We start from the raw sequence: 15,709 nt of genomic DNA, 5'->3' as shown, positions 1-15,709 counted from the left end.
CAGGAGTGAGCTTTATGGGCGGACCACCCTGCCAAAGTATTGGTAACTGTATTACAGCCTAGAAACCATACAATTTATATTACTTCATTAACTGAACATCCACCGAACGCTGTGCAGCAATTAATTTATTTAAAAATATTTCTTATCAAATTTAAACTGTTTTATGTTATCAGTTATTATTAAATTTCTAATAGGAATTAGGGTATTATTTTCAACCAGCAGATAATCTGATGTAGCTTTCTGAAGAACTACAAAATGTATTTGATAATGAAATTTCGCAGTTTCAGTAAAGCATTGTGGGAAACATAAATCAAGAAACCAGTGGCACATCAGTTCAACATAGCCTCCACACGTGTTATCCAAAACTACATTTCTAATCGGAGACCATTGATGAGACTGTGTTGTGAACAAATCATTGTTGTGACGTTTTTCAAGAATTAATCTGTAATCTTGGTTTTCGTGAAAAAATAGAACTGGTTTTCCGTATAGATAGTTCTGGTGAGTAATGTAGTTTTCATTATTTGAACGTTCCTATCTTTTCTTTGGGCATTATCAGAATAAGTTATAAAAAAAGCGGTAGACTGTAAGGAAAGTGCAAGACTTCTTTTTTTATACAAATATTTCAGCATGCTACTACATACATGACATAGGAGTAGGGCTTATGTTATGTTAGTCTTTCAAGTTCGTAATCGTAAGAAGTTTTTGTTAAAGAAGAGTTAGTGGTGCTTTATTTCTGCCGGGATATAATTTAGAGGGTATGCCATCTTGTTGGAGGTATAACAGCATGGTATACAGTCGGATAGAGTCTTCTAGTAACACCACATACTACCTTTCTAACACCTTCATAAACTCTAATATTGATCTTAGTTTCAACGATCAAGCACCCCTCTATCTGGTTATCTGATCTCTCCATCTAGTTCGGCTTTTACAAGGTACAGTTCATTCTATTACCCACACCTGTATACATCATCTATCCTTACATCCCATTTGTGCGTGCGGAATTGTGTAAAGCTGTACAAAGTACCAAATGTATAATTTCACAAAGATTCCTGGGGTTTTATCATTTTTTTTAAGTAATTAAGTAAGAAAAGTAGTGAGTGCAATCATGCTCAGATGTTTTTGAAAATACGAGTACGTATATTTTTACCCCAAATATCCATTGTTTTCACAGACTGTTCTTTTATTTTATATCTATATCTGGGCGTGTTTTTTTCTTTTTTTCTTTTTGCGAATGTAAAAGCCGTGTGAGCTATTGAAAATGAAACTTTCAACTTTCTATCTGCGATGGAAATTCCACAACTAGAATAACTAATTTTTATGGATTTTTCACATTTCTGCGACCACTTTTTGTTTTTCCCTGAATTGGCCTGGTCCTCCGACCATTAGAGTATCCTTACTTCCTCCAGATCCCGGCCCCAGAGGTTAATACACAAGATTTAGAGTGTCTTCAATGCTGCCTTTGATTATCAGGATAGATCCCTTTAAAAACTTATTTCTATATCCCCCGCACATGTGAAACCTATCCAATGAACAGCATAGACAGGAAGACAGTTGTCCCCTTCATCAAGAGAGATTCAAATTTGCTCTCCCGTTTCAAAAATAGACCACTAATCCAGACATTCCATCCATTCTGGAATCATCCGTGAACCTTGAAAATGAATAATGTTAGACCCTACACTTTGTTTGGAATTTACCTTAGAAATGTTGATATTTTAGTGAAGTCCAGCGCAGAGCTTCAGGATTCCTTCGAAAATATATTTTTATTAAAAAAAACACATTAGATAATAAATCGTCCCGATAAAAAATGAATTAATAATTGAAATTTATATGAGTGGCTGGTTAATTACATCCAGTCCGTGATGAAGAGGTAACAAGAATTGTTATGTTCATCAGGTATAACTTCTTTCCCATCTATTCGTGCCAAACAAACTGAACTGAAAAAATGTACCTGTCACTTCCACGCACAGAATATGTTTCTGTTTTAATCTTATCCAACTTAAATCACTAAAAATATACTTTCATAATGTAGCGATAGAAATAAACGTTATTTACTTACAATGTTTACTCTCAAATAATATGATGAAGTTTCAATATCTGAAACATTATAAGTTTCGAAGATGGTGTTTAGAAACATTAATATTGACAGGGCAGGGGTCGGCGAGTAGAGAGCCATTTTTCCTTAAATAATTTTAATAAATCTTACCAAGAGCTCAAGGATAATAATTTGTGAATACGAATGATCGTACAATTGATCTACAGAATTCTGTATTCACAAATTATTATTTTATGATATTCAATAACATTTAATTGTTTTATATATTTATTTTCACATATTGCAAAGTAAATAAACAAATAAAATATAAATGAATGAATGAAAAGGCGGCAGTCTTACAATTTAAATCGAGTACTTTATTTTGATATTGTATAATTCTATTCAATTTCGAACCTATCACATTTAAAATTATTTTTGAAAAATACCTTTACTAAACGGAATTTACCTTCGTTTCAATAAAATTAAACTATACAATATATGATATTTTGGGCAGGCTGAAGTGCCACACAATTTCGGTAAAACAGCCGCATGCGGTTCTTACATAGGGAAAACTGGAGCTAAAGGAGAATATAAAAGAAGGATATGTTAAAGACTTTTGTGCCTGCAATTTTTTTAACCTTTTCGAGAAAGAGAGGATCATTTTAAAGAAGATAACTAATTGGCAACACTGTAGTTAGTATTAGTTGAGATGATAACAAGACGCGCCAGTCTTCTAACGTTGGTTAGGTTAAGGCGTGAACGCTGTTTTATTAGGGGATTATGGTGATGTGGAATTTTATCAAATCAGGCCTGATGAGAATGGGCGAATCATTATGGAGGATTTCATTGGTGGCATTATAAGGAGCATTAAGGATTTTGGATTGTAAGGATTGTATCCAGTAAAAGGTGAATGCTTTGCGGAACTCCACACCTCGTAATTCGTAGGTCAATAAAGGTTGCAGTACGAAGTAAGTTTGTTTTTGTAATGTAAGTTTAGATCGTTTATCTACTAATCTTAATAGCATGCGAAATCGTCTGTTAGTCTCCATTCTTTTAAGTCTGGTGTTGAAAATTCCAAGTCAGTCTTTCGCCCATATAAGTTAAGTCTATACCCATGGAATCTGGTTAACCAATTTTTCTAAAATTTTGAATTCTTAAACGATTATTTGATATTAAAAAAAGCCACGGAACAATGATATGTTATCAAGGACATCCCAAAATCCTCAAAAAATTTTGTACCCAAAGATTAGAGGATCATCACGAAGACTTCTGATTGGCTCTTTAGCTTGAAAGAGGTCACCATTTATTCAATTATTTATTTAAAAATGAGAAAAAAAAATCAGCGTCTTTGTATATGTTTTATTATCATTATATTAAGTCACTAATACACATAATTACAGTAGAATTATTTAATACTAGAATTCATTATTTATTTACTATAATAGAAAGTAAATGGCTTAATAAGTCTTAAAGATAATAAAAAATGTATTACTTTGATTCTGTTATTTACTTTTGCGTGTTTATTAAAAAAAAATATACAAAATAAATTATTTATTAAAAAAAAAAATTCTAGGACAAAATAACAGCAGTATATGCGACAGTTGTTTCTAGCGAGTGCTGTCTTAGTCAAGATGGAATTGAAAGAGTGGCTGAAGAAGGAGATAGATCATTATAATAGCGAACACGATGAGATTGTCGATAAGACGATCTACCATGAGTACTTATACCTACCGATACTTGCTTTATTCTATCTAAAAGTAACGCCAAAAGCTCTGATTTTGCATAGCTTACAGCTAATGTTTTATGTAGTCACATTGGCGGTGCATGTGTATTTTGCCTTTATCACAATATTTAAAGAAAAAGATTTTATATTAATTATAAATTTGGCACATTTAATGTACATACTGATGCTAACTATGGTGTTGCCGATCACGATAATAAAAAATCGACAAGTAATGAGTATTGTGCACAAGATAATCGGCACTGGTACATATGACTACAAAGAGGAAATACCTGATGAAGAACATAAGATTACAAAGAAATACTTACTGTACAAGAAAATATTGAAAACCATTTTGCCAGGCATGAATATTTTGGCCTGTATTATAATAGTGTTTGTTGGCCCATGGATCGACGAATCTCTTTCTGGAAAAGTGGAAATAAGGGACTACGATGATGAAGGTATTAATTTGAAAGTACCAGTACACTTATGGTATCCTACTGAAACACATCAAGGTATACCATATTTACTGGCATATTTTGGACAATTCATTACTGGCTTTGTATGTGCAGCAACTGTGGCAGCCTGTACCTGCATATTTTTTACTGTCTGTACACATCTGATTATTCAACTAGAAAGGTTAATTATATCTGTACAAAAGAGAGCGTTGAAATTGTATAATCTAGGTCGTAATAAGCCATGTAAAATACAAAATATTGATAAACTCTACGAAGATTCAGAATTTATGAAAACTTTGGAATATTGCTTTAAACAAAATATTGAACATCATCAGCAAATTATCAGGTATTTATTATTATTTTTTTTTTTTTTTTTTTTTTTTTTTTTTTTTTTTTTTTTTTTTTTTTTTTTGGCGCATCAACAGCTGAGGTCATTAGCGCCCGGAGCTTTTTCTTATTTATTATTATTAATATTTTAATTAAGACGCATCATCACCTGACATCATTGGGGAACTTTTGAGAATTTTCTCCAGTGCATTGTCGGTCTCCGGACAGAATTCTATCATTACGGACAGTACTGGGACAGGAAGCAGTTAGTGGTCCAAAGAAGACTGCAGCACTGTTGCTGGGAATCTTCTCAAGGAAGATCCATACATTAGCCAATGGGGATGATCCCCCTTTCTATTTCTCTCGTCTCTCGACCATGATACCTAATTTGTCACGTTAAGCTCCACCTTGTATAAAAAGACTCATTGGAAACTAATTGATAGTGGTAAATTCAAGAAAAGACAATAAATTTAATATAAACCCTGTGCTTGAAATTTCTCATAAATGTTGTGTTACAACAAAAATATTTTGAGAGTCATTTTCAGAATTTTTTTAAATTATCCAAAATTTAAATAATCTAGTATTAATTCAATTTTCAATTTGTAGACTAACAACAGTTTATGCAATTTTTATGTAGTTTAGAAATACCAACATGAAGCATATCTGCTTATCTGATGATAATTTTTTCATTTAAATCATTTGCTGCGTTTTCCAGAATGTCTTCACTGTTCAACGAACTTTGTAGCGTTCCTCTGTTCGCCTCGCTGTTCTCTGGAGGTGTAGTGCTCGGACTATCTTCTTTGATTATTGTTATAGTGAGTAATTAGTCCATTTTTTTTATGAATCTTTATATGCATTATAAATATTATTTTTGGACTTTACTGCGAATTAGAATACTATACAGGGTGTTCAGCATAAGACTACGGTAACTTCGGGAGGCGATTCTGGGCATCATTTGCAACAAAAAAATTCCATATAAACTATGGCTCGATTCGGCTCCGTTTTATAGATATTTTTAATTTTATGTTTTTTCAAGGTGTTACTACTTTTTAGCAAAAAGTTGCCTATATTTCTCAAACTATTAAAGCTACAGCTATTTTAATAAGCTCATTAGAAAGAAGGTTAAATTTCCTTTTAAATAAGCTAATTTGTATTCCAAAATAATAATATTAAGTATTTTACTTTGTGGCCCATAGGAAATAGCAAGTTTCTAATTTTTTCCAAAAACTTTGACTTCATTTTTCTCAAAAACTTTTTATATGAAAAAACCGTGCACTATTCAGGAAAAACATCTACATACGATCTCTTTTCGAGCGGTATACAATAATTGGGGTTATGTTAAAAATTGATGCAGAAATCTGTGATTAATTGCAAAAAAGTAGGCCTCAAAACAACGTCGGCATTATGAAAGGAATTCTCCTACCATAAGAATATAACTGAACAGAATCTTCAAATCCAGTACGATTTTTTGCAAACGTGTAATTTAATAATTAATTTATTTAAGAACTATATTCAAAAGTATAAAATTTACATTACAAATAATAAAATAAAATAAAAAGAAGAAAAATGAATATGATGTTAAATGAGTGTTAGGTACCAATTTCGAAAGAAAGGATTTTCGTTTAACGAGTTTAGATCTGTGTGTTATTCTGTAGTTAATTAAAGAAATATGCCTAATAATGTGAATAAATCATCATTTCATCATTTTCAACTACTCAATAAACTTTTGGAATTAACAGGTTGTGAAGAGCTAATGAATAAGCCGAGAACTTATCGCTATAATCTCCAAGTTAAAAACTGACTTGTTTTATCCTAATACGGCTTATAAATACAACAAGAAGAAAAGATAGTTTAAAGTCTACATTTTCATTAGATATTTAGTTGTCATTTTGCTATCAATATGCCAACGAATTCGAATATTGAATATCGCGATATGTCATACATCATTATTATTTTTAATGTAAGTTTTATATTTTTGAATATAGTTCTTAAATAAATTAATTATTAAATTACACGTTTGCAAAAAATCGTACTGGATTTGATGATTCTGTTCAGTTATATTCTTATGGTAGGTGAATTCCTTTCATAATGCAGACGCTGTTTTGAGGACTACTTTTTTGCAATTAATCACAGATTTCTGCATCAATTTTTAACATAACCCTAATTATTGTATACCGTTCGAAAGGTGATCGTATGTAGATGTTTTTCCTGAATAGTGCACGGTTTTTTCATATGAAATGTTTTTGAGAAAAATGAAGTCAAAGTTTTTGGAAAAAATTAGAAACTTGCTATTTCTTATGTTTGGGCCACAAAGTAAAATACTTAATATTATTATTTTGGAATACAAATTAGCTTATTTAAAAGGAAATTTAACCTTCTTTCTAATGAGCTTATTAAAATAGCTGTAGCTTTAATAGTTTGAGAAATATAGGCAACGTTTTGCTAAAAAGTAGTAACACCTTGAAAAAACATAAAATTAAAAATATCTATAAAACGAAGCCGAATCGAGCCATAGTTTATAAGGAATTTTTTGTTGCAAATGATGCCCAGAATCGCCTCCCGAAGTTACCGTAGTCTTATGCTGAACACCCTGTATAATATAGATTTTTAGTTAAATAATAAAAAAAAAAAAAATTCCAGGGAACCGACAAACCAGGCACAGCTTCTGGGACTTTCATTTTGGCTTTAGCTGAAATTGGCAACGTTTCAACCATTTGCAAGTTTGGACAAATAGTAACTGATTTGGTTTGTTTGTCAATTATTTATTAGTTTTCCTAAAATATGAGTAGTTCTAACCAATCTCCTGAAATAATGCTATGCGCTTTTTAAATAATCAAAGAAAGTACACGAAATGCGCTACGGTAGGGCCAAATAAAAAAAATAAACCTTATTGTGCCCGCAAAAAATGAGATTTAATAGTAAAAGATGTTTGCTAATCGCCTCCATCCATGATTACCTAATTAGGTTTGTTGAACATGAAGCTCACCTGGAAATTTTTTTGGGGCATTTCTTTATTTTATCACCCAACGGTTCACAATCTTTTGAAAGACCCAGCATCTAATAAATCAATAAAAACCAATAAACAATTTACATTATTTCTAAAGATGAATTAAAGATGACGGTTTTTGTTTATTATTGTAACAAAATAGTGTATTAAAAATTCGCTACAAAATATCATACATAAATGTGTCGTCAGCACCATTAGCTTGCCATCACTCTTCACTATTACTTAGTTGACGTAGCTTCTTTCATACTAAAAAGCAATTATCTATTTATTTTAATTATCTTTTAATTTAATTGCATTTTTGTTTAATAAAATGTTAATTTGCAGAATGAAAAGTTTCGCGAAGAAGTGCAGAACTTGGCGTGGTACCATTTCAGTGCAAAGTTCAAAGCCAGTATGTTGATAGTGCAGGAATATAATCGCCAAGAATTACAAGTCACTGGTGCTTTTCAGTTTAAAGCCAACATGGAATCTTTTAGCAGGGCAAGTATTGGACGGCAATCTTTTTTTTAATTTTTAATCCGAAAATAAGGTAAAATTAAAGATATATTTAATGAACTTGATCAATCTTTTATGATAAAAGTTTTAATATGGTACAAATTTTGCTTGCCCCAAGACCAACGTAATGCTGCTTTGCATTTCAATTTGCTGGATTTGTCTCTCCAGCTTCACTTACAAATGCGTTCTTTGCCTCCTTTAGTTCTTTTGCCATTCTCCAAGCATCAGTCCAGTTTTCTTTATGCGGGAAAGGTAAACTGATATCTAGTACTGCCCAACCTCACATTTGTCTATTTTTACTTCTCTCCTCTCCTCAAATAACCCTCTGTTAAAATAACAAAATTGTTGGTTAATTATCGGTTATTGCCTGACTGTCCGCGAAAGGCTTGTGAACCTAACTAGGCACTAAATTAGAAATCTGCCTAAAAATCATCCCATAGGTGTTCCAGCCATTTTGGTCTAGAGCTCTTGACTAACCAGTATGCCCTACAGAGCTATTTCATGACCTCCAATGATCTCCTTTATGGCTAAATATCGGCTAAATCCTAGAGTGGTACGCACTACGGTAGCCGAGCATTTAGAGACGAGGTCTGTCATAATAAGATGTATTGTGTGATACAATCGATTCCTGGTCTAGGCTTGGATTACATTCAATTTGAGAATTTAATAATCAAGTATGTTTGCTATCTATCCGTCTCCGTCAGCGACACCTAATTTAGTAGAAGGAAGGTTGTAAAGCCCGCCTAAAAAAATAGGTATTACTTTACATTATATAATTATATCTTAATCAACGCAGTCCTAATCCTAAAAATAATGTTTTAAAATTATAATTTAGCAAAATATATTTTTCCAAAAGCCAGAGAAAGTTGACTAAATTTTTGGTTTTTCACGACTTTATGCTCATCTGATTCTGATTGGAGTTTAGAAATTTGCGCAACTGATTAAAAATTTAAATTCTCAATTATAAGCCTGACAACATAAAAACTAATTATACTATTATGCTATAACTTTTACTTAATCTGTTCACAGATCTTGAATACAGCCTATTCATACTTCAGTCTGCTATTGGCTTTCGAGAATAATTAACTCTCATTCTATTTATGCTTATAGTTTTATAATAAAAACTAAATATTTGAATTTGATGGTAAAGTAATAGAGTAAGCATAAATTTCTTAAAATGTAGCTGGATTTAGAAGCTTTTATTTAATTAATGGTAATTAATAAATATTTTATTGATACTATTAAAAAAATATGTATATTTAATTAATTTGATTAGTTAGAAGAACTTTTCTTTAAAGCGAATGTTTATTAAAGCAATAATGACCAAAAAAAGAATCATGAAAATGCATATTGTTGTTGTAGAGTGGAAGCTGTTAAAAATCAATCAAAATATAAATGAAATTAACAAATTTTTGATATTTTATTTTAATTCAAAATATTGACTTTGTGATTGACTATTGTACGTCAGTCATTTTTGGTTCAATTTTTTACTTTCACTTAATGTGATCGCGAAGATTCTCGATTTTTGGATTTTCTCCGGGAAATATCGGTTCAAAAAACGAGGTTTTTACCAAATTTTACTGTGTGTACATTGTATATGTAGACCACCATAGTTTTCCTCTAACGTTTTAAATTTCTGTAATGTACGAACATTTCTCTTGTGTACTGATAAGGAGAGGTTAATTTCATGTTAGAATCAAGTTGGGGGAAAAAAAAATCTTCTAACGGGGTAAGTGAAATTCCTCTTTATTCGATGGAGTGTTCAATTTTTGTGAAAATTTCTTCTAGGTTTTCCGCAAACATCGTACAAAGACTTTAATATTTTACCCGTTTAATATAGTACCCAAGGATTGTTAGGATGGGATAAGGAAATACGGAATCTTTGATATCAGGATTTATTTAGGTCGGAACTCGAAGGGAGTGGATTATGTAGGGTTTTACTGGAGACATAATAAGGAGCATTGGTGATTTTTCGAAGGATTTGGGATTCAGTAAAGGGTGGATTCACACCTCTAATCCGTAGGTCCCCTCATATAGGTTACAGCAATTTTTTTGGAACATAAGTCTAGATCGCTGGCCGAATAGTCTTGATAGCTTGGCAGATCGTCTGTTAGTCTCCATTCTTTTCACAGTCTATTGTGAGGATTCCCAAGTTAGTCGTTTGTTCATCTATGTAAAGTCTAACCCGTTATAAGTGAACAGCTGGTTAACTCATTTTCCTGAAATTCGAATGCTAGCAACGCTCAATAAATTTTTCTAATAAATATGTACCTTAAGATTTAAGGATGGTCCCGAAAACATTGACTTCTGATTGGCTCATTCGCGTAAAAAGAGGTCATCATTTATTCAATTAATATTTATTTAAAATAGAGAAAAAAATATCACCGTCTTTATGTTATATTTTCTTTATTAAGTGTCACCAATACACATAATTACAATAGAATTATTTAATACAAGAATTCATTATTTATTAACTACCATAGAAAGAAAATTACTGAAGTCTTAAAGATAATATAAAATGTATTACTTTGATTCTTTTATTTTCTTTTGTGGGTTTAATTAATAAAACCATATAATAAATTATTTATTAAAAAAAAAAAAGATTCTAGGACAAAATGACTGCAGTATATGCGACAGTCAGTTGTTTCTAGCGAGTGCTGTCTTAGTCAAGATGGAATTGAAAGAGTGGTTGAAGAACAAGATAGATAATTATAACAGCGAACACGATGAGATTGTTGATAAGATGATTTACCATGAGTACTATTACCTACTGATATTTGCTTTATTCTATCTAAAAGTAACGCCAAAAGCTCTGATTCTGCATAGCTTACAGCTAATGTTTTATGTAGTCATATTGGCGGTGCATGTGTATTATGCTATAATCTCAATATTTAAAGAAATAGAATTTATATTTATTATAAACTTGGCACATTTAATATACATAACATTGCTAACTATGGTGTTGCCGATCACGATAACAAAAAATCGACAAGAAATGAGTATTGTGCACAAGATAATCGGCACTGGTACCTATGACTACAAAGAGGAAATACCTGATGAAGAACATACGTTTACAAAGAAATACTTAATGTACAAGAAAATATTGAAAAATGTTTTGCCAGGAATTAATCTTTTTGCCTGTATGATAGCGGTGTTTGTTGGCCCTTGGATCGATGGATTTCTTTCTGGAAAAGTGGAAATAAGGGACTACGATGATGAAGGTATTAATTTGAAATTACCTATACACTTATAGTATCCTATTGAAACACATCAAGGTATACCATATTTACTGGCATATTTTGGTCAATTCATTGCTGGCTTTGTATGTGCAGCAACTGTGGCAGCCTGTACCTGCATATTTTTACATCTGATCATACAACTAGAAAGGTTAATTATATCCGCAAATAATATGCAACAGAGAGCGTTGAAATTGTATAATCTAGGTCCTAATAAGCCAAGTAAAATACAAAATATTGATAAACTCTACGAAGATTCAGAATTTATGAAAACTTTGGAATATTGCTTTAAACAAATTATTGAACATCATCAGCAAATTATCAGGTAATTATTACTATTATTATTTTTAGTATTTTAAGTATATCTCAGACAAACGACTCACTTGGAACACACAGACTAGACTTAAAATACAAGCAATGATTAAACGTGCGAAACAGGTTTACAGACTTCCTGGACGATGCTCCAAATTGCCCATAGAACGCAAACGTTTAATATACAACACTATCCTCAAACCTATGTGAGACTTACGGACTAGAGCTGAAGGATTCAGCCAAACCTACAAACATACGAACTGTGCAAACATTTCAATTCAAAACTAATGCTAAGTATTATCTAAGTGCTAAATGCTAAGTGTTATCAATCTTGTCTTGGTCTCGGTCTCGTCGAGATATCTCGGTTTATTGAATTTTTTTTTGAAGTATTAAAAATGAAAAAAAAAATAACCCAATATCTGAGGGGATCAAAATGAATGAAAAAATGGTTTGTTACCAATAATCTTTTCAAAAATTATTATTTTTATTTATATATTGATATTGATATAAAGAAAAAAAATGTGTTTAAAAGAAGACAACTACTTACACTTCAATGCATCATATATTACTATTACTGTAATATATCTTTATATAATTTCATAAAGATGTTAAAAACGCGCCAAATGAAAGACCTAAATAACATATCTGCCTGCTATGACAAGTCGATTCGTGAAATAAAAAATACACCTCCCAACTAACTTCCTGCAAAATATTTTTAAATTTTCATTTAAATCTTTGCTGCGTTTTCCAGAATGTGTTCACTGTTCAACGAAATTTGTAGTGTTCCTCTGTTCGCCTCGCTGTTCTCTGGAGGTGTAGTGCTCGGACTATCTTCTTTGATAGTCATTGTCGTAAGTTATTTATGCATAATTGACAGTATCCATTTTTTTATGGTAATTCAAAACACACATTTTATATATATATGTCTATATAAATATTTATTATATAATGTACATAATAAAATTGTTATTATTATTATTTAGAATATACAGATTTTTAGTTAAATAAAAATTATAATAAAAATAATTCTAGGGGACCGACAAACCAACCACAGCTGTTGGGACATTGATTATGGCTTACACTGAACTTGTGAACATATTTGCCGTATGCAAGCTGGGCCAAACAGTAACTGATTTGGTTTGTTTTCCAATCATTTATTAGTTTTCCTAAAATATAAGTTAGCTCTAACCAGTCTCCTAAAATATTGCTATGCGCTTTTTAAATAACCTAAGAAAGTATACAAAATGCGCTACGGTAGGGCCTAATTAAAAAAAAAAAAAAAACACCTTTATTGTGCACGCATTAAAAAAACTAATTGGCGATTGATACTGTTTGGCTTTCTTTGCTCTCACTTTCTTGCCTCAAGTTTTTCCAGGTACCTGACGTCAGACTAGAAGTGAAGAGTATAGCGGTGCACTGCCTGGTTAACAATGTCCGCCTAGATCGGCTCCTTTGTTGCCTGCATCCTTAAAAGTACTAATGTTCAAATGAGCGGTTTGAGGCGAGACCTGCAATCTCGAGAAGTATTGTGTGGTACTGGGTTGGATTCCCGATCTAGGCCTTGGATTTTATTTAACGATTAATATGAGATTTAATAGTAAAGGAGGTTTGCTAATCCCCTCTATCCATGATTACCTAGTTTGGTAGTTAAACATAAAGCTCGTCTGAAGAAATAGGGCATTATCTCTGTTTTATCAACCAGCGGTGCACAATCTTTTGAAAGACTCAGCATCTAATAAATGAATAAAAATCAATAAAATCATTGATGAAGAATAATTCACATTTTTTCTAACAATAAATGAAAGATGACGTTTTTATTATAGTAACAAAATAGTGAATTAAAAATGCGTCACCAAATATCACACATGACTGTGTCGTCAGCACCATTAGCTTGCCATCACTCCTCACTATTACTGAGTTGACGTAGCTTCTTTCACACTCAAAAGCAATTATTAATTTTTCTTTAATTATCTTTTAATTTAATTGCAATTTTGTTTAATAAAATGTTAATTTGCAGAATGAAAAGTTTCGCGAAGAAGTGCAGAACTTGGCGTGGTACCATTTCAGTGCAAAGTTCAAAGCCAGTATGATGATAGTGCAGGAATATAATCGCCAGGAATTACAAGTCACTGGTGCTTTCAAGTTTAAAGCCAACATGGTATCATTTAGCGGGGTAAGTAATGGCATGCAATTTTTTTTCTTCTTTTTAAGCTAAAATTAAGATAAAAGTTAGAATTTATTTAATGGAATTGATCAATCTTTTGCGGTAAAAGCTTGTAAGTTTTCCTTGTCCCAAGACCACTTCATGCTGCTTACCATTTCAATTTGCTGGTTTCGCCTCTCCAACTTCTCTTACAAATGCGTTCTTTGCCTCCTTATTTCTTATGGCATTCTCCAAGCCCGGTTACCTGTCTTGTTTATTCTAATCCCGATACCAAATGAAAACAATATACGGGATAAATCTAGAGTGGTAGGCACTACTGTAGCCGAGCACTTGGAGGCGAGGTCTGCTATGCTAAGATTGTGTGATACAATCGATTCGTGGTCTAGGCTTGGATTTTATTTAATTGGAGAATTTAATAGTCAAGTATGTTAGATAATAGCCTCCTAATTTAGTAGTAGGAATGATGTAAGACCCGCCCGGAAAAAATAGGAATTACTTTACATTATAATATATGTCCTAATCAACGCACTTAGAAATTTGCGCAACTGATTAACAATTTAAATTTCTCCTAATTATAGGCCTGGCAACTTAAAAATATTATTATACTATTATGTTATTACTTTTGCTTAATCTGTTCACAGATATTGAATGCTGCCTATTCATACTTCAGTGTGCTATTGGCTTTCAAGAATAAGTAAATCTCGTTTTATTAATATTTACAATTTTATAATAAAAACTAAATATTTGAATTTGTTAATTACTAGAGTAAGTATAAATTTCTTACATCTTTTGCGTACGAAAAACGAGGTTTTTACCAAGTTGTTGTTATGTGTATATTGCATATTTGATCTTTTATCGGAGATTTCTTTTGTTTACTATTGTTGAGATACTAAGAGATACTCTTGTATATGTATTGTTGAAATCGAGTCATAAGAAAATTCCTTTAAAGGGGAAAGTGAAATCCCTCTTTATTCGATGTTGAGCTCAATTTCATGAAAATTGCTTCTAGATTTTCCGCAAACTTCGTATCTATTATAAACGCACATAGACTTTTAATATTTTTCTTTTATACTTTTTTTTTTTATGTAGAAACTTTTTTCAGAGCAGTATTTAGGAAGAGGTTCTAGGCTTCCCTTTGTGGGGACATTGCAGAGTAATGTACGGTTATAAAACTGTTAAATGATAGAAAACTCATTGTAGTTAGAAGATAATTTTGAGTTAGAATCTGAATTGTAATTCTAAGAGGAGTCGAGTGAGAGTCAGACAGAATGTTTTCAACTTTGGGAAGTTATTATTATTATTTTTCATAGGAATAAAATTGTCTTCTTATTTGTATTATATATTTGCCTTCTTTTTTTTTACAAAATGAACTAATTCAACATAAATCTAAGTATAAACTAATATTTAACCCTCAAGATTACTGGTGGGGGACAGAATAGGACCACAGTGTCTTCCGCTTAATCTCCTTTACACTTTCCTTTCATCTCTTGTAAAGATTCCTTTTTTTGATGCTACATAAACTGGGTACAGGCATAGAAGTTATGACGCCTAAAAGGAGGGCAGTTTATGAATCAGAACTAAAGAGGTTGCCACTAGTGGATCCCAAATATTTTGCTCTGACGAGCACCACAATAGAGGTACCTGGAAGTAGGTGCTTACTTTGGACGCACTTCTTTCCATTGAAATTTTTTTACACCAAATACTAATCGCCTACTAGCGGATAATCTAATGTCATTAGAGTGTGCGGATCTAAATGATAAAGGGTACTTTCTTAGGACAGTCAAAATTGAAAATTAAAAAACTAAGCCAACACTTATTCTTTTAAGTAATAAAATAAAGGAGACCAAAATAGAGTAATATGTGAAAGTTATTCTAGGCTAATTTATTTTAGGTAAAAAAAATTATGGTGAGTAACAAAGCAAAACAATGTTCGGAGGAAGCAATGGTCTTACATTACG

General features: G+C 31.7%; 2 protein-coding genes across 5 annotated transcripts in view; both read left to right on the top strand.

Moving 5' to 3' along the window:
- Window positions 1–516: 516 nt before the first annotated feature.
- On the top strand, window positions 517–9,208 carry LOC141450770 (odorant receptor 85b-like). Its single transcript, XM_074121563.1, has 5 exons — window positions 517–4,556; window positions 5,253–5,352; window positions 7,178–7,282; window positions 7,869–8,024; window positions 9,069–9,208. The coding sequence occupies exons 1-5, from the start codon at window positions 3,625–3,627 to the stop codon at window positions 9,123–9,125; spliced, it is 1,350 nt and encodes a 449-aa protein (XP_073977664.1). The 5' UTR covers window positions 517–3,624; the 3' UTR covers window positions 9,126–9,208.
- The window catches only part of LOC141450769 (uncharacterized), a 25,011-nt gene continuing 18,419 nt past the window's right edge, over window positions 9,118–15,709 (top strand). The window contains exons 1-7 of one of the 4 annotated variants that reach the window (XM_074121560.1): window positions 9,118–9,252; window positions 10,691–11,260; window positions 11,372–11,600; window positions 12,339–12,438; window positions 12,620–12,724; window positions 13,605–13,760; window positions 14,393–14,445. In XM_074121560.1, the coding sequence (XP_073977661.1) occupies window positions 10,711–11,260; window positions 11,372–11,600; window positions 12,339–12,438; window positions 12,620–12,724; window positions 13,605–13,760; window positions 14,393–14,445 (1,193 nt within the window). In that variant the 5' untranslated portion in view covers window positions 9,118–9,252; window positions 10,691–10,710. Of the gene's footprint in view, window positions 9,253–10,641; window positions 11,261–11,371; window positions 11,601–12,338; window positions 12,439–12,619; window positions 12,725–13,604; window positions 13,761–14,392; window positions 14,446–15,709 lie in introns of all 4 variants that reach the window. The other 3 variants (XM_074121558.1, XM_074121559.1, XM_074121561.1) reach the window with 3 other exon arrangements.

Source organism: Rhodnius prolixus, unplaced genomic scaffold (assembly GCF_049639745.1).
Source record: "Rhodnius prolixus isolate KJV_2025 unplaced genomic scaffold, Rpr scaffold_8, whole genome shotgun sequence".
NCBI classification, from domain to species: domain Eukaryota; kingdom Metazoa; phylum Arthropoda; class Insecta; order Hemiptera; family Reduviidae; genus Rhodnius; species Rhodnius prolixus.
This window is presented reverse-complemented; position numbering and strand designations above follow the sequence as displayed.